Source organism: Callorhinchus milii, unplaced genomic scaffold (assembly GCF_018977255.1).
Source record: "Callorhinchus milii isolate IMCB2004 unplaced genomic scaffold, IMCB_Cmil_1.0 Scaffold16, whole genome shotgun sequence".
NCBI classification, from domain to species: domain Eukaryota; kingdom Metazoa; phylum Chordata; class Chondrichthyes; order Chimaeriformes; family Callorhinchidae; genus Callorhinchus; species Callorhinchus milii.
Genome location: NW_024704757.1, coordinates 6,432,912 through 6,459,788, shown reverse-complemented (window position 1 = coordinate 6,459,788; position 26,877 = coordinate 6,432,912). Strand labels below are relative to the sequence as shown.

Sequence of the window (26,877 nt, the reverse complement as noted above, 5' to 3'; positions counted from 1 at the left end):
CAACCAAGAACAGATGTCAGTCCAGGGAGCTGTTTTGTTCAATAACAAAGCATTTAGTAATCTCTTTACAAAATGGTTGCTGGCTAAATCGATTTGTAGAATGTATTTCACGGTTTCTTTGGAGGTCTGTGTGTGTTATTTTCTGATTCTGCTCATGCTTGGACCATATCATGGTCAATGTACAACTGTTTTGTCCTTGTTATCTACAGGGTAGCTACATGTCATTATACAGCATCTTTTACGAAGCATTATTGCCTTGATCCGACAGCCCAAATTGACAACCACTTCAGCATTGTTATACTCCTGATTGGCATCAAAGTGGAATCTTTGAGAATTCTGCCTCTCATTCTCTGTACTAATTTGGCACAATTATTTGAAGAAGGTCAGTTTTGATGGCACATCTTTGCTCCTTTTTATGCACTCTGAGTCACTACTCCTGTGAAGCGCACTATATAAATGCAAGTTTTTTTGTTTTTGAATGTAGCACTGCTTGCAATTCCAGGACATCCTGGTTCCTCTGCTGCAAACCCATAACTCTATTTTGCTTGTGGTGGTGTTGCAAATGTTGTGAAGTAGAATGATGATAGTGAGCTGACAGATGATAGTGAAGTAAAAATATTTTAAATTTAAGTGGTTGAGATGTCTGAGCTTTAGGGAAACTCATTTAAGATTTTTCCCAGTGAACTTTTTAAAGCTTTTAAAATAACAGTATCTGAATGGAAAAACATTGTGACAGGTTAACGGTTATATGAATTCATATCTATTTTTACTGCGATCTAATTGATATAAGCAGATACATTGTAGTGCGTGAATTGAGCAAAGCTGTAATCTTTCCCTTGAAACCTTATATGATCGTTGGGAGTCAGTGGAATGTCCAGAAGATTTTCAGGTATTTAATAACACGAATAATCAGGAGCACAGAGCAATTAAAAGGGTATAAGTTATTGAATCTAAGGACAGGTGTTCAGGGAGGAAACTTAGCTACACATGTTTTTATTATTGAAAGAGCAGTAGTTTGTATATAGCTGTAAATGTCCCTAATTAAAGCCCAATTATCTGTTTGTTACTGGTTTGACAATATAGTAGAATAATGTCACCTGCATGCATAAAAGGATCTGAAACAGAGTACATTTGAGATGGTTAGTGATGATGAAAAATAGTGAAGGGAGATGTACAGAGCCCTAGGGAGCCACTAAATATACAGAGCTTGTTTATGACAATGACTTCATGGAGGTCATTACAGAACTGATGTAGAGTCATCCCAGGGAGACTAACTTCTCATTTGTAATACTTTGTGGTTTGAACTGTGTCGAAGCTAGCTTATATTAATTCTGTGTGTTCAGAATGCATGTGGTGCTATCTGAATTCAGACTGCCTTCCTCCACTCTTCTGTGTTTTTTTAAAAAAACTCAAAAATTATTCACAAAAAATTTAATATTTTCAATTCAGTTCTTGTACTTCATTCTGTGATGCACAGAGAGAGAATAGTCTGTAATTATTTGGATCATCTGTTTTTCCTGTTTAATGAACAGGAACAACTTTCACAGGATTTTTTTAGTCATTGGAGGAACGATGCCTGAGGAATAAATTAATTATGTGAGTCAGTGATTTCACTGTAATATTTCTTGTTTTTAGTAACTTTCATCTGTCGAGACAGGCCTTAAGTTACTTTGAAAATTCTTAAGGGAACTATTTATTTTGCACAACTCAGTGTAGTTAGTTGACTAGGAGCCCTCCCTCCCCCCGAACCTTGAGGGGGAACTGGGAAGGCTCTAAATGTGGCTGAAAGCACTGTTAAAGAGAGAGGTTTGAAGGCAGAAAGTTATGGCGAAGGGACTCAGGGATGATGTTCCAGAGAGCAGGGGTATCTCTTGGAACTCTATGAAAAAATAAGGGAGTTTCTACTGGTGTGCTGGCCAAAACACCTCCAGATTAAAAAAAATGGTCATTCACATGGTTGTTTGTGGGAAGCTGCAGTGTTTGAATTGGCAGCTGCTACATTTTACAGAAAACTCTTGTGAAGCGCTTTGAAACATTTCGATGCAATGAGGCACTGTATCAAATCAAGAATGATTATTAAGTGTGATAGTGCTATACCGCTGGGGTTGCCCTGTGGTTAGGTTTTAAATTATATTGCAGATAATGGTGAAATTGCATTGTGGAAAATGTGAATAAGCTGAAAGATAACACACTGTGATGGCAAATGGTTCAGCTAACTGAGCACAGCTGCTGATATCAGGCATTGAGTCAGCTGCTCAGATCCTCCAAGGCTTTTAGACATGTTTTGATGTTTGGCAGAGTTTTGTCCAAGTGAACTAGGTGGATGTAATCCTTTCCGATTTCCAAGTGCTTCACTCTACAAACTAGATATAAATTGCAGTTTCCAGGGATCCACCAATACACCTCAGGGCTAGATGGGCACAGTGTGCAGTGGCCACAATATGTAAAAACTCTTTTTTTGTCTTGGCTACTTGCACTCCCACGTCAAGATGTGATGTGCCACACTAAGTTTCTGGCGTCTGCTTAGTCAACCAACACAGTCAGCTACCTGGATCAAATAGTGCTTTGTATAACAGACAAGAAAGCAAAACTTGTGCACTCATCCTTTTGACTACTTTGGCCAGATTCCATTCATTACTTTGGTGCTCTTCTGGAATGTTGGCTGTTGGCTTAGGGCCTGATTTGAACAATTTAGATGAGTTGTGTCAAAACACTGTTAATTGGCAATTACCTGGTGAATCTCCAAGGAGGTGACTCAACGGAGCAATCCAGCATGGTTTACATGGAGGAGCGGAAGTTTGTTTCAGTGTGCAATAAACTGAATATTCATGTGGATTATTTGCCAGGTGGTTGACAGCAAACAACCGCAAAGCTTTCGACATTGGACAATCTTTGACATACTTTGTTTTCAACTTTAAGTTTAAGGTGACTTGTCTTCTATCTTGTTTAATTTAGCAGGGAAGTGTTGAATAGTCAGGGCAAAATACTACAGATGCTGGAAATCTGAATTAAAAACAAGTTGCTGGGAACACTCAGCCAGTTGGACAGCATCCATGGAGAGAGGAAAGTGATTTAGCGTTTCACGTTGATGACAAAAGGTCTGCCTGACCTGCTTAGTGTTCCCAGCGACTTCTGTTTTTATTTAAGTGTTGAATAGTTTATGGATTTTATTTTACTGTTAATCGTAACAGTAATTGATTTTATTCATTTTATTTAAGTGTTGAATAGTTTATGGATTCCTTCTAATAAGAGCGCTGGCTTATTTTGGGAATACTTCAGAAAAAAACTCTTTGATGGCAGTATCCTAGAGCTTGTTCCCTCTTCTGCCAGTTTGTAAATAAATACATTTGTATTACTTCTGATGAATAATTTAATTACATTTTTAAAAAAATTGCTTACTTAAACCTTTATTTGTGATTTGAATGGGTAATGTGTTTTAGAAATAGGTAGATTCTTTAACTCTTAGGACTTGTGCAACCGTAATTGTGTCTGTTCCCCATTATCCTCTTCCCCAACTTTTCTACTGACCTTTTAGTATCTCAGAAAACTACGACTGAGAAGATAAACACTTTCTTTTTCTTTACTGAACTGTTGATCAGGACTCATTTATTTATTTTCTCTATTCAGAGGAGAGAATATATTGGTTTGTTAAGTAACTGAGACATTGTAACAGCCCTGTCTATCTTCTCTGTGAAGTAAACACCTGCGTTCGTTTGTGGGGTTTGTCTCTGTCATTGGGATTTAAGCTTATTAATCCTTGAATGGGTTTGGGAGATAAACCTCTTGGAATATGCCAGTCACAGCAAGTGATGTACAAGTAAGACTGGAGAAGTTATAAGGCTTAAGATCCCATTCATATATCAGAGCATGCTTCCTCCCCCAATTAAATAAACAAGAGGGGACAACATACCATTAAGATGCCACTTTATTGCACTATTGTGAATTTATAATAAATAAGAATAAATAATCCTTGCATTTGATACTGCACTTTTCACACCTTCTAGATGTCTCAAAACTAATTTAATTTCACCCTCAATTAAACTTGAGGGTGAAATTGCATGAGAAGATTTGTGGAGTCCTGTAGCTCAGTGATTAGAGCACTTGCCTCGCAAGCGAGAGCCCTGGTTCGTTACTTGGCAGGGCAAAATGTTGGGCAAGTTTCCTTACTCCACACGCCTCTGTTTACCTAACAGTAAGTAGGAACCCAGTAAGTAAGTTAGTCAATTGGTGGATTGCTTTTCTGGGGGTAGTAATTCTTTCAAAAAAAATTGGTCACTTCAATCTATGACTGTTTGTGGGACAATGCTGTGCGCAATTGGCTGCTGCGTTTCGCTCATAAAATATCTTTTGCATTATTCACAGTTGGTAAGTTTTCTGTCGGAATAACTACCGCAATTAATTGTCTTTACATTCACAGCAGTTCCTACAGTAGGATGTTGGCATGTTGCCACTGGATTGCTTTCGATTTAAATTTCATGGTGTTCGCCCACAAATATACAATTAATTCACTTTACAGTATATTCTGTGAAGCGCTTTGAGATGTGTTAAAGCACTAAATCAAATGCAAGGATTACTATTATTATAAAATCCTTTTTTTTATTATTTTCTGTTGAGTGTTTGAACCAGTAGTGGAGTTGAGGATCTTTTTTCACATACAGGGAATCTAAAATGTTCGAATCCCAACATCTGGATATTTACTCCCTTTTCATATAAGTCTGGTCTACATAAGGGTTAATATTACCTGAAATGTAACTGCCTTCGAGGCAGTGAGTGAAGTGTGAAGATGCTGTCAGAGGCGACTTGCAGAGAAGATAATGAGGAGTTAATGGCATTTAATTAGTTTCCTGGCAGAGCTGCATTCACAGAAATAATGTCATTTTTTTAAACCTCAGAGGAAAGGTTGTCATTTGTGCACAGATTATGTCAACACGGTCATCATGCTTTCACTTTATTCAGTGAATACTTATCATGAAAAAATATTGGACCACCTCTTAGTTTCTAGAAAGAAATATTTAGGACAGAAATATTTTTTTACCGATGCAATTTGAGTTCTTATTTTTAAGACTTCCTTCAGGTGTTTTATATTTTTATATTTGTTCCCACAAATATACGGTCAATTCACTTTACAGCATATTCTGTGAAGCGCTTTGAGACGTCTAGAAGACATGAAAAGCGCTATATCAAATGCAAGGATTATTATTATTAATATTTATAGATGTTAAAGCTGCTAAATAAATGTATTGCATATCTTTTTGTTGTGTTCTTCCTGATGCATTGATCCTATTGCAGAACAACAACAACAACAAGATTACATTTGTATAGCGCCTTTCACGTCGGGAGGACGTCCCAAGGCGCTGGACAGAGTGCAGCATTTTAGACCCGAGCTGGGAGGGAGAGGGGAGGGGAAGGGGGGTGACCGATGGCTTGGTCGAAGAGGAGGGTTTTGAGGCGGGACTTGAAGGAGGCTAAGGAGGGGGCGAGGCGGAGTGACTGGGGGATGGAATTCCAGAGATTGGGGGCACAGTGGCTGAAGCTCTCCCTCCGATGGTGGAGTGGGTGGTTGGAGGACTTGGAGCAGGCCAGAGCCGGCTGAGCAAAGGGAGCGGGTGGGTTGGTAGGGGGTTAGGAGGTCGCAGAGGTAGGGTGGGGTGAGGCCATGGAGGGCTTTGTAGGTGAGGACCAGGATCTTGAACTGAATTCTCTGAAGGACAGGGAGCCAATGGAGTCGGGCAAGAATGGGGTCGTGGAATTTGGTGCGAGAGAGGACACGGACTGCAGAGTTCTGGATTATTTGCAGCCTGCGGAGGGAGGAGTTGAGAAGGCAGTGAAGAGCAATCGCCACAAACATGTGATTCCTGTGCAGAAAGAGCCTTGGACTCGCCTGAGGTGGGGAGGAATCCAGCTTGCTACACCCTGTATTACTTAATTCGATCCCTGCTGTTTTTTTTTCTAAAAAGACTTTCTCAGGCACAGATTCATTCCTGTAATGGATACACTATTCACATTACAGGAATGATTGGTGAAGAGAATATTTTACAGGCTGCTGTTTTTTCATGTTAAGAGGGTTCTGTTGTACTCTTTGGAAGTGTGGAAGAGAAGATTGATGTAATAAAAATCCTTGCATTTGATATTGCGCCTTATCACGTCTTCGAGGCGCCTCAAAGCGCTTCACAGGATATAATGTAAAGTGAATAGACTTGTGTATTTTGTGGGTGAAACGTCGCACTTACCTTTTATGTTTCAATTCTTCCTCTCCTCCCCGCATATCTTCAGAGATAACTTTGAAAGCTCTGTTCAGAATGAACGGAGTCCTCCTCCTATTTAGCTGTTCTTACTATTTATTCTGATCTATGGACAGTAAGACAAGTCATGTGTCTTGTTCAGATAGGTTACAGGACCTTGCCCCATAGTGTTCCATCGCAAACTTTAAACTGCATATACTTCAAGCATTTGTTTGAATGAAGAAATTTGTAAAAAAAAGCATGATTAGGTTGGTTATTTACCTCACCCGACGTGGCTGTGCAGAACTCGCAAACTGGCGACCAAAATAAACATCTTTTACTCATGAAAAATATCACCTAGAAAGTTACAGCACAGAAGAAAGCCATTCAGCTCATCATGTCTATTTGCTTGTTTTCCAAAGCATGTTTAAAGCAAAGTCACAGTCCTCTTTCCCCCTCTGCAATATAGATGCTAATCATTTACAAAGCTGCATGGAATAATTTCAGTTGGTCAGGCACTGCCAATCTAGAAATTGTAATTGCCATTAAGATTTGCTTGCAGTTGTTGCAAATATTAACTGTATCCAGCTTCAATTAAGCAGTTGAAATGGTTATCACAACAGCATTTTGTTTTCTCAGATGGTCTGGCTTAGTGTCCAGCTGGCAGTGTGTTGAAAGCAAGAAACAAATCTAATTTCAGGTTGTTTTATCTTAAACCACCACAATTTTGCGGTGAAAATTTTATCTTGTTGTAAATGTTTTAAAATTCAAAGGGTAGTCTAAATCACCAACTAAAATGTAGCACAGTTGTAGCGAAACACCCACAAAAAGATTGCCAAAAATGGTATTTATTGTTTGTCCATTAAAGTACCAAGTTAGTAAAGCAATACTATTGATATATGTTCAGATGAAATATTGCTTTTTTCCAATTAGAAACATAGAAACAGGAGTAGATCATTCAGTCCCTCGAGCCAGTTCCACCATTCTGTAAGATCATGGCTGATCTGTACCTCAACTCCAATTACCCGCCTTTGCCCCATATCCCTTGATACCTTTACCTAACAAATATCTATCCACCTTAGTCTTAAAACAATTTAATGGATTCAGCATCGGCAGCCTTTTGGGGGAAGAGTTCCAGATTTCCACTGTGCTTTGAGTGAAAAATTGCCTCTAACTTCACTCCTTAATGGTCTGGCTCTAATTTTAAGATTTTGCCCCCTTGTTCTGGATTCTCCCACGAGAGGAAATAGTTTCTCAATTGTGCCTTGTTGATCTGTAATTATGCACAGAGCAGAAATAAAATGGTGGAATGAACTCCTATAGGAAGATTTTATAATGGCGAAAACATTTTTAGATTTGGTTCCTGGGATGTGGTTACGCTTGAATAAATCATTGAAAATGCAGGCTGTCTGTTACTTGCATTAATGGACGGGGAGCTAAGCTGTCTGGTATGGATGATTTATGCTGCTGCTCTTGGCAGTAAGATGGATCGCTACCCTAACTGGATGCGGCAGGGATAGTTACAGCATGGACAGTTGAAACATTCTACAGGTCATTGCATTGTAGGTGGATCCTACATGCTGGATTCAGCTCAGAAAGAAGTTGGAGTGAGATCAACATGTATATGTTGACAAAAAGACAGGAGATGAGACTTGCAGCATAGTTGAAGAGCTTTGAGCCGTCCTTCCGATGTAGAAGGGCTATATAAATGTGTGTGAGAGAGAGAAATTGGCAAGTTAGTTGTCATCTTGGGCTCAGTTATTAGCTCTCACCTCAGGGTCATTTGCACACGCGTGCACCATGTCTTATGGTAGTACAGGCTACTAAGGTGTAGCAAGAGTTCTAATGTATTTTATCCATCAATACTTTAATCCTTTGAGTATGAATTTCATCCCACTCAACAAGGCCTAAAAACTTGCTCTTGAGTATCGTTGTTATGTGTGATGTTGAATAATAAATACTTGTCATGTGTGATATTGAATGATGAATCTTCATGTGTGATGTTGAATGATGTATCTTTGTCATGTGTGATGTTCAATGATGCAAGTCTATTCAAGAAGTACCTGGCATAAGACATAAAATGGGATTGGAACGTGATAGGTAAAGAAATAGTCTTTAAAAAAAACAGTGCTTCACAGGGAAGCCAAGCAACATGTCTGCTTTTGTTCCCTCATTTTGTATGACTCCATTCAGTTTGTCAGCTGAGCTCAGTTGGTATCACTTGAACCTCTGAGTCAGAAGGTTGTGGTTTCAAGTCCCACACTGGACTTACTGTCTAGGGAGAGGCTGATGCTGCAGTTCAGAGCTGAGGGAAACATTACAATGATGAGATATTAAACTGAGGGACGATTAGACTATTTGAAATGAGAAGTGGGTTTCTACCAGTATCCCGATCAACACTTCTCTACATAAATTGATCATTCATTTCATGCCTGTTTGCGGGACCTTGCTGTGCACAAATTGTTTGCTGAGGTTGTCTACAAATACTCAGTCACTACAGCAATTACACTTGAAGCATTTTGAGTCATGAGATGTTCTAGCTGCTATATCAAATACAAGGATTATTAATTTAACTTTACTGATTTCACTAATAGCGACTTTAACAAATACATACACTCATGCACAGTAAGAATGGACTAGTTATATTATGTGACCAAGAAAATATGATCTCCTGGGGTTTGGGATGTTTACAATAGATTAAGAATATAAATTGGATGGTGGAAATGTATGTTCACTTCCTTCGCTCCATTCTCCTCTCAATATTTATTATTGTAAAGCAAGGCCTATGCCTCATACAGGGAATGTGGTCCCTATGACCTAATGGAGCACACCGTCGGGCCTATTGTATCACTCACTTAAAATAGATAGAGCTAGTGTCTGCTGTGCTGTGTAGATAAACATTGTATAACAAATTGGAAGAATGTTCACCGGGGTAGTGTCCCTTGAGTATAGATGCAGGTTTAATTGCTGTAAAGGCCTATTTGAGGCCTGTCTTTAATCCCCCTGTGAGTGCAAAGCCCTGCTGGAAATTTCAGATATCCTCATTTTCTTTACATGTGTTAAAGGAGTATGTAATTCATTTTCCTGGGGCTGTAAGGCTGAACTGTTGGTTTGTGGACAGTTGATGGAGATTTGCTTTGGTGATGGAAGCCAGCTGGTAGTGGCTGCTGACAGATGGCGGCCAGGCTAATTCTGAGAGCTATCGCCTCCTAATATACTCAACACCTGTCTCACCACGGAGATAAGGCTTAAGCCTGTTTGATAGAATATGTGCCGTGAACGCTCTTCTGAATCTGTTGTACAGTTTTGCCACAGTTTAACAGGCACTTCCTGTATATCTAACTTTGTCCATCAAAATTCAGTCTGTGGTGAATGATTTGAGAGACCATTCTCTTTGGCTAAAACAAGCTGCATTTCAAAACCTTCAAAAATCCATGCTGCATAATGTTTAGCTTAACATATCTCAGTCATGCAGGGATGTACCTAGACTGTAAGAAAATAAAATTTTGAAACTGACATTAGATATTCTTTGCTGTAGAGGCTATTTACAATTCATATCACCCCCCCCCCCCAACTTAGATCTTGATCGTACTTCATTATAAGGTGGGTTGGAATTTTGTGGACCTCCACTATTGCCCTAAAATTGGGTTCTACTGTAGTTAGCATGCTATGATGATAGTACTGGTAAACCATGTTGAATCTTTGGTAAAAATGTTGCTAATGGAGGAGCTTAAATAGAATCAACAACAACAACAACTTGGATTTATATAGCGCCCTCCACGCCGGACTGCATCTCAGAGAATCATAGAAATATACAGCACAGAATGAGGTCATTCGGTCCATCGTGTCTGTGCCAGCTCTTTGAAAAGCTACCCAAATTAATCCCACTCTCCGGCACTTTCCCAATAGCCCTGCAAACTTGTCCTCCCCAAATACCTATCTACTTCTCTTTCGAAAGTTGTTATCGAATCGGCTTCCACCTCCCTTTCAGGCAGTGTATTCTAGTGTTAATGGAGGATGTTATTGGCAATTGTGATTTGGTAATTTAAACGACAATGAAAATGCAATCATTATTCTGGCACATTTTTACCTCACTTGGATGGTTAGGTGAGGTAATTATTTAAACGGTGAAAAGGTTGGAATAAAATGCACCAGAAACACATAGTTTTATTTACTGAATGTCCTGTTGTACTTTTCAAAAAATGAAAGATTGTATAATTTTGTAAATGCAAGCTCCTGTAATGCAGGGTGTTTAAAATTGAATCAAGAAGGACATCTACAAAAGCTTAGAGTGTTTGTTGAGACTGCTTTTAAAGTGCTGTCATCATACTTTTGCATGCTGGCAAGTTGGGATGACTGAGATCCATCAGATGGCTTTGCTTTTTTCTTTGTCATTTAAGATCAAAATAGTGCTTATAAATCGGAATTGAACTAAATAGTAAGATTGGCATTATTATGTGTCAGTTGGCATGTGTGGCGATTCAAATTAAGTGCTAAAAGCAGGAAGTACATATACCAGGAAAATCGCTTTATAAATCAGTTTACATGAGTATCCAGAAAACTTTTATTCTTTTGTATTTTATTTTGGTGTGATAACACCAGCCTGTTTTAGAAAAACTATTTTTTTCTTGCGAAGAATTGTGTGTGGTCACTTGAACAATAGAAAAGTGTAGAAATATTTGCCAAAAATTGCAGGGCGTTTGACAAATTTTGCGGAAAATTGCAGAGAAGTTTGGTAGCTTTTGCGGAAAATTGTGGAGGGTTGATTAGTGCTATTGAGAGACACATTTGGTGAAACAGCCCGGATTAAAACTATAGATGTATATTTCCCGAATATGTAGTTATGTTTAAGATAGTAGAAATGTTAATTTGAATAGTACAGCACTCACCAAGACTTGGTCACAGGAGCTCAGTTTAGACGGGTGTCAAGCGAAACTGATTTCCCACTTGCGCCACTTCCGCGATCGGACACTTGCTGCATGCGCGCAACCGGAGCTGCTCCGCCCACAGTAGCAGCATCGAGCAAACAGCGTGAGCGGCCGGAGTAAGCCCACTGTGTGTACAGGTTTATAGCAGAGTGGGTGTTTGTAGCAGATTCCGCGGAAAAGGTGCGGCCCCACTTTTCTATTGGTCCGGGTCATCACTCAGGGTCTGATTTGACAGTCAAATCTGTGCAGGAAAGAAGCCTGCAATCTTCTGCCAGAAGCTAAAACTCCAACTGAAGCAATTGAAGAGTGAAAAGCTGCGAGAGAGGCAGGGGAGGGGATGCATTTTGGATGTTGCTTAATAAGAGTAGTTTGTACCCGTCACTGTATTTATTTAACTTGCAAACTTCTTGTCGGTGTAATGTCTGCTTTCCAGAGAATATTTTTACCATCGACTACGGATGTAACAGGTTTGACTTCAGTACACGATGTCCTGTGGTGCATTGGTGATTAGTTTGGTTAGTTATTTCTCTTCCAAAATTCAGGTAAAGGAATATGTTTAAATAAAATTTAATCTCGCAATATTCTCTAATTATATGAAAGACTTCAAGGTCAATTACCCCTTTTTGTTAAGTTTAAAAATTCTGCTTTCCCTACACATTTATAGAATATATTTGGATTATTCTTGTTATAAATGCTGCATTTCCTCTGACAAAACAGTTCTCCTCAAGGGATCTGAAAGCCCACTTTCTCCCAATTTCATGCATAGGATGGGAATAGCAGAAATTGCTTAGCGATATTTGATATCTGACAAATGGGACAGAGAGAGATAGAGAAAGGACAAAAGACAGACTCAAAAATGAGATCGAAGGACAAAAATAGAAGGAATTCTAGGTCTTTGATGCAAGGTTATATTGGAAATTACAGCTTATTCCACATAAAATCTCTGAGTGGGAAACCGTGGAAACTATCCCTTTTCCTCTCTTGCCTAATTTCCTGTGGGGAAAATCAGTCTTCCAATTTATTGCTTTCCAAATGAGAACGCAGCCAAGATCAGCATAAATATTCTGGAGATTTGTTTTGTTGTGAATCAGAGACTCTAAGCAAAACATTCCCAAAGATGTTGAGTGGAAGGGTGGTATCAAGTCTGAGATAGGGTGTTACATAGTCTGGAAGTAGTAGGCTTGATGCGAGGAATGGTTTTCAAATTGGCATTCTAGAACTCCATGATCCATGGAGAGCACCAACGTGCTCCACTACTCGCTTAATGTTATATTTCAAAGAGCAGTTTTGGAACAGTTTCTACTGTTCCATTGATACCTGCTGTGAACGCTGTTTCTAACATCAACGTGGACGCCCAGCTTTATGACTTCTGGGAAGTGCGCTGTATGTTTTCCCAAAATAAGGTGACTTTTTTAAGTTTCAGTGATTGTGTTGAGGGAAAAAAGCTGGAGAGCTTTATATTGTGTTTTCAATAAAGTTAGAGTAGATATGTTCAATTACAGCCCAGCATTTAAATATCTATATTTCATGGTGTCCTTTTAAATGAGGCGTGAAGCTGAGGTCCCGTTTGCTTATTCTTGTAATTTAGGTGGACTTGAAGGCTAAATGAAGGAAAGCAGAGCTTTCTTCCAATGCTCTGGCCAAAATCCTCCATTCCTCCAAACAGGAAAAAAAATCTCATTACTCTTATTAGAAAATTGTTGCCATTAGCTGCATTACCAATTGTCACTGCAAAGTAACTCATTGTAGGAAGGACTTTGAGTTTTTTGATGTAATAAGGCACCATATTAAATACAATTTATGTTTTATTTTAACATTGGCATAGCTGAAATTTGGAGTTCAGTTAAAATGTGCAGGTCATGGAATGAGCTGAAATCACTTTGTAGGGAGCAGAATTCTTCACACAGCAATTGAAACAATGGTTTGATAGGATTCAGGCGTCCAGTGCAGGTAGAAAGAATGTTTAACAAACACTAAATTATTCAGAATCTGCTATAGTGCCTGAGGATTTCTGAAGGCATTCTAGAATTTTAAATGGACAGACCTATATACGCTCTTGAACATGAACTGACTCAATTGCTTCTCCTACTTGTGATCTGTCCTAGAAAAATGGCATCACAGTCTCTTCAATCACCTTTCAAAGTATTATTGTTTTAGTCTTGTTTAATTTTGCAAATGTTCGATCAAGCCACTCCCCTGAAAGTATAACATTGTTGTGCGAATTTATGTACGTTGCATTGCAGGCAAACCAGTGGTTAGCTTTCACTACTTAGGGACATACTGACTTTTTGATTTGCCACATAATGAATGTTCCTGTTGCTCAAAATGTTGCACTGTAATACAATCATTTAAATGTGTAAGATATTTATTTTGAGTTTTGTATCAGAATTGTTTTTTGAAAGTATTGTCACCGAATTTGTTTTGCAACTTGGAATAATTTGTACCGAATAAAGAACCGATTGATGTAAAAATTACCATATCTATTGATGTTTGCACAGGACCTACACTAAATGATAGCTACAGATCACTGATAATCTTCCAAATTCATCAGTGATAAGGTGATGTTCAAATCTCATTGCTTGACCCTTGTGTTTGAATTTTTTTAGGAGTCCGGAGGACCTTTCACGAGAGATTGTTCTGTTACAACAACGTGAAATTCTACTGAAGCAACAGAACTCCTCTGTCACCACCAGGTGAGTGGATTTTTATTGTATGTAAGGTGCACAGCCCAACCAGCAGTGTTTTCCTGTGAGCCATCGAGAGTTTAAAAAACGAAACTGAACAATTCTGCTTGTGCATTCACTTGCATTATCAGTAAAGCACCAGCTGAACCCATGACTGCCCTGAGCATTGGAATATCAGCAGTACAAAAATAATTTGCTGGTGCTCCAATGCTGACCCACTAAAGAAAAAAGCTGTATGACCCATAACGAGTGTATGTAACCACCTCCTGTATGAAGTAGAGGTCAACAGACCTCACCACTGAGGGTGTCATCTCGGCACTTGGGAGAGCAGTGAAAACCGACCGGATTTGGGCCTTGAGCAAAACCATCAAAATGCTTTTAGGGGACTGGTTGGAATGAGCAGTATGGATCAAGAGGGTAATGGTTGGACGAAGGTTTTAATCACCAATTCATTATTTCCTTTTTTGTGTTTTTTAAGTTGGTGTAATTCTGAAAGCCTTCTGAAAAGACGTTGGGTTTGCTTGTGTCTTCTATTCTTGTGTGCAGAGATGTTTGAAGTAGTGTTCTGAAATTAAATGTCCCATGACCAACCTTCCCTTGTCTAATATTGAATCAAAGGAGCAAATAAAGGTTGGAACAGCAATTATAGCCTGTCACTGCTTTAAGCATACTTCATAAATATGTGATGCAATACTTGTTAAAAGTGGGAGTACAGAATTTCAATATCACGCCATTCTTTATTATGTTGACAATCTCTCTTATGTGGACATTTTGACCCTTTCTGTGGTGTAACTGGAATGTAAACCATTCATTGAACTGTGGGCACGTGCTTTGATGCAACAACAACAAATTACATTTGTAAAGCACCTTTCACGTTGAGAGGATGTCCCAGGGCTCTGGACAGTCAGGGATTTGGACCTGAGCAGGGGTTTGGGATCGGGGAGGGTGGCTGAATGCACGGTCGAAAAGGAGTGTCTTGAGAGGTGCTTTGAAGGAGGCAAGGGAGGGAGCAAGATGAAGGGACCGCAGGATGGAGTTTCAGAGGGTGGGTGCAGAGAAGCTGAAGGCCTGACCGCCGATGATGGGGCGAGCCTGGCGGGGGACATGGAGCAGGCCGGAGACTGCGGAGTGTAGGGAGCAAACAGGTTGATATGGGGTTACCAGGTCACAGCGGTAAGAAGGAGCAAGGCGTTGAAGGCGAGGACGAGGATTTTGAACTCTATATTCTGGGGCATGGGAGCCAGTAGAGCCAGGCGAGGATGGGGGTGATAGGTTCACAGAGCTTGGTGTGGGAGAGAGCATGAGCTGCAGAGTTCTGGATGATCTGCAGTTTACGGAGGGAAGAGTTGGAAAGGCCGACAAGCAAGGAGTAGGCGTAGTCGAGCCTAGATGTAATAAATGAGAAAATAATTCATGCATTTCATATTTTTCTTTTTATGATCCTTGTGCTGTTTGCTGGCTTTTGAATCTTAAGGTTCTCCCAGATGAATCGTTAAAGGAAGAAATGAAGCAGAAAATGGGAATGGTTATTAATGGGGAATTCTGCAGGGATTTAAAGCGTAATGATCTTTGTTCCAGTATTAGGTGGGTGAAATACATTTGTGGTAGGAAAACTACAGGTGTTCAACACAGATACATAATATATCATGATTCATAGTACCATAGACATTTCACATACGACACTATTTGGTGTCACCAAATACCTGTGCCACCCTACCTCCCCAATGTGGGCCATTAAACAATGCGTCTACATTAAATATTTTATTTTAATGTTTCAATGCCTCCAATATCCAAATGTTGTTCCTTAATTTCATATCCTGTTCCAAATATTGAGAAGCTGCATGTGTACTTTTGCTTCCATCTCCTTGACTGTTTTCACTTTGAGAGATAGAGGGGTAATGGAAGAGGAAAAAAGAGTAGAAATATGATGGATTTCATTCAAAAATATCCTTTTTGCCGCAGGCTTTAGGGTGTCTTGCTCCTCTTACAAACTTCTCCAAGCTCTTGCAGTAAAATATAGTATAACCCTTGAGCAATTCTAATAAAAGAGCACGTTTCAGATGGTGATGGAATAAATTCTTTACTATTCTTCATTCTAGCAGAGAAGCAAAGTAGGCCAGCCGCAAGCACACGCAGTGAATGGGGTTTACACTGTAATTGTGTTAACTCGATTTGCGTGATAAAGAACTCCGTTCTAACTAGGCTGTACTGTATTAAAAGTATCTTGTAAATCAGATTGCGTGTCTGACTGTTGGAGCTTGTAAGCAAATTTACACTCACCCTTTTGTTGTTTATGAGAAATCATTTCACTGTTTGTTATTCTGACACCAAATCACAGCGTACACAATTGGAACAAGCCAATGTGTCTCTGCAACGTTCACATTTGAACTTGCATCACAATCCTTTGTGTTAAAAATGCATTTTTGTTGATTTACATGTAACCCGTTTATTGCAGTGCATAAATGGTTGAGGTAAAATAGATTTCCAGATCTATAATTTTTTTTTCTGTTTTGTTGGTACAAGTGATATTATTACAGCAGAGGCAATTGAGAATGGTTGTTTTCTGGTACCTGTTCCAGCGACAAATTGCTTCTTCAACTATATTAAAAATAAAAACTCTATTATACCCTCAGAAACATTTGTTATCATTGCTGCAAAGTTTCTTGTATCGTAATGAGAATACCAAATGTATTGATATTGAGCAATTTTTAACAGCGTGGAAAAATACATAGTATTTGAAAATTGCTTTGTATCCTGGGTGATTTTTCTTTATTTACCGTGTTGGAAATGTCAGGAGGCTGTTTTATGGCATTTCAGAAAGATTGAGTTAAGTTGTATATAAGCTATCACACATAATAATTGCACCTTTTAGAGGTTGCATTGGAAACGGTGACATTTTGAATTGGTATTTTTGTTTTTATAACCTTATTGTTTTGTGGATTGATAACATTTTAACCTTCAGAGCACTTTGAATGTGCAATAAGTGCTAGAATTTCATATTTATACTATGCTGGCTAGCATTGATATCACAAACTGCATTTCTGAGAGACAATAACGATAACTTGCTTGTGCATCTATATTATTTTTTCCCCAAAGGTCCTCATCAAATGCTGATCAGTAGTAGCTGATGTTCTCACTTCTTTGCCCCTATCTGCCAAAAAATAGAAACACAGTTGAGAATCAAATTCAAAAGTCCATATTGGCACCTAAGAATGGGTTGTGAAGACACAAGTGTAGTGGACTCACTGTAATTTAAAACCCAGACCTTTAGTATAACATTGTTGGTGTATTGCAGGACTGTGAAAAGAACTATGTGTGGTATTGATTTTAGTTTAATGAGCTTATTTTAAATACAGTGCTGCAGAGGACTATCCAGCAGTACTGATTTTCTTGTAAATTTATTTTTACAGATGTGGTATAACCTATATGTTAGCAACCCCAAAATTGGTGGTATTGTAATATCTTGTGGATTTATTTTCATCAAATCCGTTTATAAATCAGATTATTTCCTTAAGTGGCATAGTTCTCTCCATAGTTGTGTGGTGGACTCATATTTTGAAACCCAGACTCCCTACCTTTGTTAGTGTAACATTGTTGGTGTTCTGCAGGACTGTGAAAGAATTCTTTCGCCCACAAAATATAGTCAATTCACTTTACAGTATATTCTGTGAAGTGCTTTGAGACGTATCGAAGACCTGATAAGGTGCTACATCAAATGCAAGTATTATTATGATAGTATTTAAAAAGTATTTGCATTCAATTAGGTCTTTCTAGTTGAAACACTTAAGCAAAGTTTGGTGCCTAAAAGTCTCAAAGCACAATTCTTCATTCATGTACATTTTTGAGCAATTCTTCAAAAAAATTTTTAAAACTATGGAGCTCAAAAACATTCAGGTATTTCTACTATGGCAAGTGATTTATGGCAAATAAACGACAGTACCAATTTTATGTAAATAACTCTTTAAATCAGATGGAAATCAATCTTGAAAAAGAATAAACGACAGTACCAATTTTTATGAAGTAACAAGCTCGTCAGAGGAGTAAATGAAAACTGCAGTGAATGGAAGAGAAATTGTGGTTTGGCATTGGGAGGGTAAATACATTGTGCTTTGCTAAATTACTAAATTACCTGATCAGTTCAAGGACATTCACACACGATTAAGATTACATTGAAAGAAGAGGAAAGTAAGATGGAATGAGTCCAACATCTGTCAGTGGGACAATTCTGTTTGCAGAGATTGTGGACATTTTGGGGAATGTAAGTTTTTTGTGGGGTTTACTAATACGTTTTCTGTTGTGAAATGAATAGGTCTCCATTGAAGAGCCTTAGGATATTATGCAATCTGTACAAATGGAATATAAGTAATGTTTTTACAGGAAATGAATTCTATAAGGTAAATTATAAACTACTAATGACAGATTTCTTTTTTTAAAATAAATATTAATGTTGTGGTTTTGACTTGTTTTACAGAACTAGATTGATCCTGAGACATATTTTGCACCTCCTCTTTAACTAGATTATGCACATGCCAAGAAGTCTGCATTAGATGATCTAGGGGGAAAAATACATTTTCATTCAGGTTTCCCAGTATATTGGTGGATGTTTTACTTAAATAGATTTTTCTGGTAATTCAAAAATATTAGAAATTCTTAAGTGGTGCTCAATTGTACTGAATCCAAAGGAAATGGAGCAATTTACAAAAATGATGCCTTAGTCGGCAAATTTCAGATGGGAAGAAAAATTTCACATTTTATGTGGTATAGCTGGAAGTGTCTTATTGGAAACTGATAGTATCTGGCTCAGCAGAATGTTTTTAATAGCAGCTGTGTAAATAGATAAAATGTCTAAGCAGCAGAAAGCTATTAAGTGAAAGTATTAAGTAAAACTGACTTCAGTGTAACCCACTTGGCACAATGTGTCTTTCTCCATGTTGAAGTCTTAATTACAGAACTCTGGATGGCGTCAAGTTGCACTTCAATGTGTGTGTGTGTGTGTGTGTGTGCTCTGCTTATTTGTAGACTGCTACTTTTTCATTTGCAACTTTGCTTGGCTGACTACCACCTTTCTCCAATAGATATAAAACATTGGTTAGGACTCAGCTAAAGTACTGTGTTCAGTTCTGGGCATCACACTTTAGGAAGGATGTCAAGGCATTGGAGAGGATGCGAAGGAGATTTACCAGGATAGTACCAGGAATGAAGGACTTCAGTTATCAGGAGAGGCTAGCGAAGCTAGGATTATTCTCCTTGGAGCAGAGAAGGTTAAGAGGAAATTTAATAGAAGTTTTCAAAGTTATGAGGGGATTCTATAGGGTGAACAAGGAGAAATTATTCCCACTGGTGGGTGAGTTGGTAACTCGAGGACACCAATTTAAAATAGTTGTTAAAAGAAACAGGGAAGATGAGTAGAAATATTTTCATACAGCGAGTTGTTTGGATCTGGAATGCATTGCCTGAAAGGGTGGTGGAAGCCGATTTGATAACAACTTTTAAGAGAGTAGATAATTATTTGGGGAGGACAAGTTTGCAGGGCTATGGGGAAAGAGCAAGAGAGTGGGATTGATTTGGATAGCTCTTTTCAAAGAGCCGGCACAGACAGGATGGGTCGAATGCGCTCCTTCTGTGCTAGTATGATTCTATGATATCATATCAGTCAGGAAATGTGCAGATTTTAGCCACACATTGTAACACAAAACTTCTCATCTCATCTCGAGTTGTGTCATAACTTGGAGGAACTTTAATGAGGGATAATAATGAAAGATGAAGTACATTTATGCCCTTGTGCATTCTACTGTTTTATGTATTATTAAGGGCTTCTCTGTAGAGCTTGGCAGATTTCTATGATGGGAGGGGGCACTTCCCAGTGATGAGCAGGGAATGCATGCAGTGAGTGGCTGAACCTGATTTAAGTAGATTAAGTACCCAATTCTTGATCTCGTTAGATGTAAAAGTAGATGTGTAGAATACTTTCTTCCCCTTATTTTTCTCAGTGGGGCACTTTCTCACCTGATTATTGTGCTCTGGTTATCTAATCAGAAATCAAGGCTTGTTATGTCAATATTATTGGATAGAACCTCTGTGATGTTGATACATTAACATCTCAGTTGAACCTCTGTATTTGAGAATGGTAAATTTACTATCCAGTTGCTATTTTTAGAAATGCATGTAGATAAGGTCTTGTGCTTGAGACTTCTTGTAGGAGAAATGTTTGTTGCCTCAAATGAAAGGAGTGAAATTTCTATTTGAGTCTACCACGCTCACCCAGATCAAATCTTTGATTGCTAAAACATTGTTTTCTACTGAATGACAGCTGGTATCATTTTGTTATCAGTTTGTATATAACGCTCCTCAGCAATGTTCAATTTGACGTACAATTTTTCCTTTTGCATTTTTCCAAGTGTTACTTTTAGTTATGCCGTGTGGTCGACAGAATACAGGGTGTTGTTGGTATTTTTGTGCAGTAGGTGGTGCTGTCAGGCCGTTCTCCTAAGAAATCTTTGGCCAAATGATAGCCAAAGAGATTTTCAAATAAGAAAGAAAATGCTGTATGTAAGGTATGTAACAAACAATTCAATCCAAGCAGTTGATGCTACTCATATGAACAAACCATAAGATCCCCTGATGAGCCTAAAATCACCAGCTCATAGAGATTTAATTCCTGATCTTTGCTCGGCTAGCACTTTGTGCCCTTAGCTAGGGTAGAGAAGTACCAGCCATAGTTCCTTCCCCTGATTACCATCCAATGCCCACCTTGTGAAAAGTGTGCTGATGCCAGATGAGAACGGGATCGGCTTTGGTTGTGGTGGCCTTCACAATCGAAGAGCCTCCCAACATTCATAATAGTTGCTCTGCATTTTCCATTTGGATGACCTGATTGAAATGGATAACACTTCTCCCCTAAAGAAACCAGAATAAGAATACTTGTTGAAGGTGGGATTTGGTTTCTTAGCTGAGAGACTTTCAACTTTTTTAAGGGGAGAGGGAGAGAGGAGTTGCGGAATTATGCAACAATTCCCCCCCCTCCCGAAATGATCGGGAGAGAAAAGAAAGATCATTGATCCAAAAATGATAATTAAAAAATTAACATTTGGACAACAATGTTTTGCATCCTTTGACTTACTTTCTGTTCCCAATGGTAGTCATTGAGTCATTTGGTTCAGTCAAGTGTTATAAGGGAAAGAAAGATGTTTATAGAAATACTGCTTGTTTTGTAAATGAATTTATTTCTATTTTTCATGAGGACATTTTTAAAGAGAAATTATTTTCATGACATTATTTTTTATGACCTGACTTGAAAGCTATGCAGTGAACTAGTATAATGAATTACAATTTACAGAAGAGAAAATAGTGTTTTGAATCATTTAAGTTTTCCAATAGATGTAAATTTGTATCCCAGACAACCTGAAACGGAAGAACTGTCTGTGTATGAGTAACGTATTTGCACATGTTGACAATACAGGATGCAATGTTTCAGTGTAGAAAATTCGGGCCTAATAATTTATGAATACTGTAATAATTTATATAATTACTGTTTTTACCCCTACCAACACGCCCGTCCCCCCCGCTCAGCCGGCTCTGGCCTCCTCCATGTCCCCCGACGCACCCACCCCACCATTGGCGGGAGGGCCTTCAGCCACTCTGCCCCCAATCTCTGGAATTCCATCTCCCAGTCACTCTGCCTCGCCCCCTCCTTAGCCTCCTTCAAGACCCTCCTCTTCGACCATGCCATCGGCCATCCCCCTTCCCTCTCCTCCCTTAACCCCCCAACCCAGCTCGGGTCTGAAATGCTGTACTCTGTCAGCACCTTGGACGTCCTTCTGACGTGAAAGGCGCTATACAAATGTAATCTTGTTGTTGCTGCTGTTTTGATGTGCGCTGCATAAGCAATATCTTTGTGTTTCCCTGCCAGAAGCATAACAACATTTATGGGTTATGGAGGGAGCGGGTGGGCAAGACAAAATGGAGGGTGGAGAGGGGTTGGGATGAACCTGGTCTGCGAGCTGCCAATTGGACCACTCTGGCCCTGGGGATAAAGTCCAGTCAGCCAGTGAAACAGGTTCAAATGCAAGTTGTAGGTGCTGAGTAAGCTGATTTTAGCGATCCACTTGTTGGGGTGGGAACACTCAGCGAGGGTTCCTGCTCCTGAATGTTATTCAGAGAAACCTGCTGGAAGGTGTGCATTCATAAATGTCAGATGAAAATAGGATTGGACTTGGCTGTGTAGTCTCCTGGCAGGGAAATAGTTTATCCAACACTCACTGGTAGAACAGATATTCTAACCCTCATTATTCTGATATTGAGCAGCTAAAATCAACTGGCCTGCCAAGAGAAGGCAGTTCCTCAAACTGGAGAGTAAATCTATGTGAGTTACTGTTGTATATCCCCTAGCAGTGGGTTACAAAACTATGCTGGCAGACATCGAGATGTAAGTGGAATTGATGGAATGGTGTTGGGTGTGAAGTTTGAGAATGCTTTATGCATTTGGCAACCCTTAAGGGATTAACCATGCGTAAGGGTACCTAAACCAAAATAGGAGTTCCATGTACGTATGCCACCTTCACAGGAAATGTCCTTGTGTCTGGCATGGAATGCATACTTTCTTCCTGGAAGGACACACCCTACTTAACTAATTTGGGAGAGTGTTCAGCACAGGTTGCCAGGAGCCAAGGCATGGGAGTTTAACCAGCTAAAATTACATAGCTTGCCATTGAGAGCGTTGGCTGCCAGTTAGAACCACTCTACTCATTAGGACTTTGGCTTGCAGGGTTAAATAAGTGCTGAGTAGGAATAATCCCTGTCCTCTGTCTGCCCTCCAAGTCCTGCATTGAGCGAGGGTGGCTGGCCTGTCATTAACATTTCCCTGGCTCAGGAACCGGACTGAGGCAGCTGCAGAGGGTTGACTTGATTCTGACATTCCTCACACCATCTTGGATCCAGCTTAGCACCAAAGAGACCCCACTTACCTCCCCTCCCTCCCACCACCCCGCCCGCCCAAGCAGGATATTTACTAGTTGGTGATTTGACATCCGATGAGTGCAGGTTTGAACCCTCACGAGATAGATGGCAGGTGCAAGGAACTCCCTGCGAACTGCTGCCTTCCAGCTCAGCGTGAAATTAAGAATATTTTTGTCCTTTCAGTACAGCTGTCATTGCTGCAGGACCTTTCAGGTTGCAGTATTGGATCTTACCAGCTGCAACCATATTCAAATGGGAACTTGAAACAGGTAATTTTGCATTTTGATTTGTAATTAGATTTCTGAGGTATGAAATCCAATCCCCTTAAGTGGTAAGCGCTAGTTTTTGTTCAGCTTGTCTCCGTTCATTTTTATTTTTTTTGTCATTTAATCCTTTTATTGTGGAAATCAGAAAGGATCACTTTTCCTTTTAATTTTTGACACTGAACTTGTGTTTTCGTATTGTAATTGTATTTTTTCTCACAAAAAAGCAAGTCAAACCAATTAAAAACTGATAAAAATAAGAGCTGTCAACAAGAGTGTTGTTTTGCTATTGTGCATGCCGAGAGATCATTGCATATCCATATTCCAAAGAGACTGAGCCATATTTTGGCACTTGTTTGTTAAGGGAACAGTTACAAGAAGTGTTCAGAGTACAAAGATATGTAATTGTTTATGATGTTTTTCTTAGTCGAGACACAGGGGAACCATCTTAAAGTGGTGTTGAGCCATAGAAATCAACATCAACTCACGTACTTACAGTGGATGCTTACTTTTCCAGATTGTGATATCTACAGCTCTTTGCAGCAATCGCAGCTGCAAATGAACCAACAGGACTGAATAGAACCTGGCTGCACCTTCACTTTCAGTTGCTACCTCCAAGGAGTCAGTCTTGCCTGTGGGCAGATAACAAGCCACTTTGGTAATATTCAACAGAAGTTTAAAAGGAACAAAAATAGAATTTTTCTAGAGATGGAGAATTGAGAACACGATCTTTTATCGCCCAGTATATAGGAGAAAAATGCAATCATCTCTTGAGCAGGAACGTAATGCATCTCTGATGCTACTGACTTGACTGTCTCTTATAATTTGTAGCATAACAAGGTGGAGCCACAGATAACATTACATAAGTGACCCTGCTTGGTGCTGGAAAAGCAGATGGATGTAGCAGAATTGTGCATGGTGGCCAAAGAGCAAATCACAGCATCCAGTAGCCTACGTGCATAGTCTGGTTATCCAGATTCAGCATTGATAGTGAATCCTCCATTTAAAGTTCTGTGTACAATGGACCAGGTTCCAGGCGATGATGCAGTCTGAGAGAGAATCCATAGATAGCAAAGCTCACACATGAAGCTTTGTCATTGGTATTCTGTGTAGACGTTCCTCCTACATACTGGTGTTTCAACCATGGAAATCTGGCTTCAGTGCTAGAAACTTCTACTGCTTTGGTAATTGTCATATGGAGCACTGACAGCTTGGTTCTGATATTGTTTAGAGAGTGGACTTAGGTGTGATCCTAACTAGTCCACTGACTTGTATTGTCCTGATGTTACTGATTCCAGGAACAGTGATGTTACTGATTCCTCTTAGTGGGTGGGCCGTGTTAGGGAGCCCATTAGTTATGGAAGGCAGATGTCCATGATGTTGTATTGGATTATCGGATTTTTTGTCCCGTTTGAAAGAATTTCAATGGTGTTTAGTTCTCGACCATTGTTATAGTAGTAAAGGTTTTAAAGAGACAATTTCACCACAAGGACACCGTTTATTTTAATTCACAAAATTACATGCATGTCATGATTACAATGATGTGCCTAATTTTTACGAATCTTTTTCTGTCCACTTGAATTTAAAACATTTATATTTACAACATTATAAAGGGCACAATAAATAATTATAATCCTTACATTTGATATAGTACCTTATTACATCATTGAAATATCTCAAGTACTTCAAAGGTTTTTTTTACTGTACAGTGTGGTGACTATTTGGAGGGTCTAGGCACAACGTGGAGTCCTGTAGCTCAGTGGTTAGAGCACTCGCTTTGCAAGCGAGAGACCTGAGTTCAATTCCAGGCAGAGGGCGAAACCTTGGGCAAGTTTCCTTACTCCACACAGAGCCTAATAATAATCCCTCCAAAACCAAAAACAATAATAAATTGGTCATTTTCAATCCACGACTGTTTGTGGGACATTGCTGTGCGCAATTGGCTGCCGCGTTCGCCCACAAATATACAGTCAATTCACTTTGCAGTGTGTTCTATGAAGCGCTTTGGGACGTCCTCCCGACGTGAAAGGCGCTATATCAAATGCAAGGATTATTATTATTATTATAACATGGGTATGAAAATGCATCTAGAAAACAAAACTGAGAAATAAAAGACTGATCACTTGGTGGGTTCAGTACAGTTAGTTTGTGAGGCAGTTGCTGAGAGATGGGCTTGTAAATGCAAGTTAATGTACACGTAGCCATGAGGAAAAATTTGCATTGATTTCTTCTCTCTCTCTATATATATGCATATATCTATATAAACTAGTATACCTGTTGCAGCTCTGCTTGCAACCAAAGGATCCAATATGGAATGTAGATTTCAGTGATGCCACTCACAAACCATTTAACGTGTATACATCTTAAGCAAAACTGCCATACATGTGCGATGAGCTTGTTTGGGTCATAGCTCATGAAAGATAGAAGATCCTATCAAAGGGTCATAGCTCATGAACGAAAGAAGATCTTATCAAAGCTACGCTAACTGAAGGGGTTTACTGCCGTCCTCGAGTTATTGCAAAGCAGCCATGCTGTTCATTGTTCTTCAGTTTCACTTAATCGGCCTTCTTTCTTTTTTCTGGGATTTTTATTTGTACTTGAAAGCCTTGATGTTCGCTTAGGCATCTTTATCTTGTTCCCGCTGCTGGGCTTCGTCTGAGTGCATGCTGCGTGCATGTGTACGTATGTGCTCTGTGACGCGTGATGCCAGAGCACCACTGGGAATCGGAGTGGCCACCCGGTGTAACTGCAGCGCAAAACTGCCATTTTGTTTAGGTCATAACTGATCAACGATAGGAAATCCCCGAAAAAATATATGCCCATGACACTCCCAAATGCAAGGGCCTTTCCGATAAGGCATATATCATGTCTCTACGTCAGTCGGTTAATAAGATCTTGGCTGACACAAAGACGGACATTAGCGTTTTATTAGTATAGAAGATAGATAGAAGAAGAGGATGGAAGATATATATCTAATGCCATTCATGCTGCTGGAATTGAAGTAATTCCACTTCTGGCTGAGAGAGATGTGGAATGGAGTACCGGATTTATTGTTCCTGCTATTCATTGCACTGACTTGGGTGCTGCTGAAAGTAATCAGTTGTTGGATTTTTAGCGTTGTTGAAGATTTGTTTAATAATGTAAAAAAAAGTTCCCCTAAACTACGAAATGACCATTTCTCAGCAATGCCCGAATTAATTCACTCATTGGATTTATACTGCATCTTTATCGTTTCTAAAAGCCTCATTTTTTGAATGTTATCAAGTACCTTTTCAGAATCTAAGCAAAATGATATACACTGGTAGCTCTCATTCAATAAATTAAGTTACCTTGTCAAGAAAATTCTTAGAGATTGCTGATGCTTTTAAAGCTATGATGAATGCTGTGCTGCCTTTGTACTTTCTAGATGAACGTGAATAGTGTTCCAGCAAAATGCTTTTTGAGCAGGTTTTCTGTTGCTAATATTGGCCAATTTTTTATTTCCTTTGAGAATCATGTTACGTTAGCCTTCCTCTTGTGTGTTAGATACAGCCCCGAGTTTGTTGAGCACTTAAAAATATTAACCAATGCCCTCTCTGGTTCTTCATTCATTTCCTTCAGGTTACATTAGGATACATTAATTAGTTGCAGTCAAAAAGATGAGCTTTAAGGTGGGGAGGTGGGCAGCCCAGAGTGACTCCGGGATGGAATGCCAGAAAACATTTGTGTTTGCAAAGTTGCTGGAATGTAGAGTTGCAGATCACAGAGGTAGGGAGAGGTGAAGCCATGGAGTCATTTCAAAGCGAAGATGAGGATTTTGTATTCCATCCATGGGGGAATGGGGAGC

At 39.3% G+C, this 26,877-nt stretch overlaps 1 protein-coding gene across 2 annotated transcripts in view; it reads left to right on the top strand.

The window, feature by feature from the left end:
- The window catches only part of mad1l1 (mitotic arrest deficient 1 like 1), a 337,784-nt gene that overhangs the window by 18,156 nt on the left and 292,751 nt on the right, over positions 1-26,877 (top strand). For both annotated transcript variants that reach the window (XM_007905757.2, XM_007905759.2), the window contains exon 10: positions 13,756-13,842. In XM_007905757.2, coding sequence (XP_007903948.1) covers positions 13,756-13,842 — 87 coding nt within the window. The remainder of the gene's footprint in view (positions 1-13,755; positions 13,843-26,877) is intronic.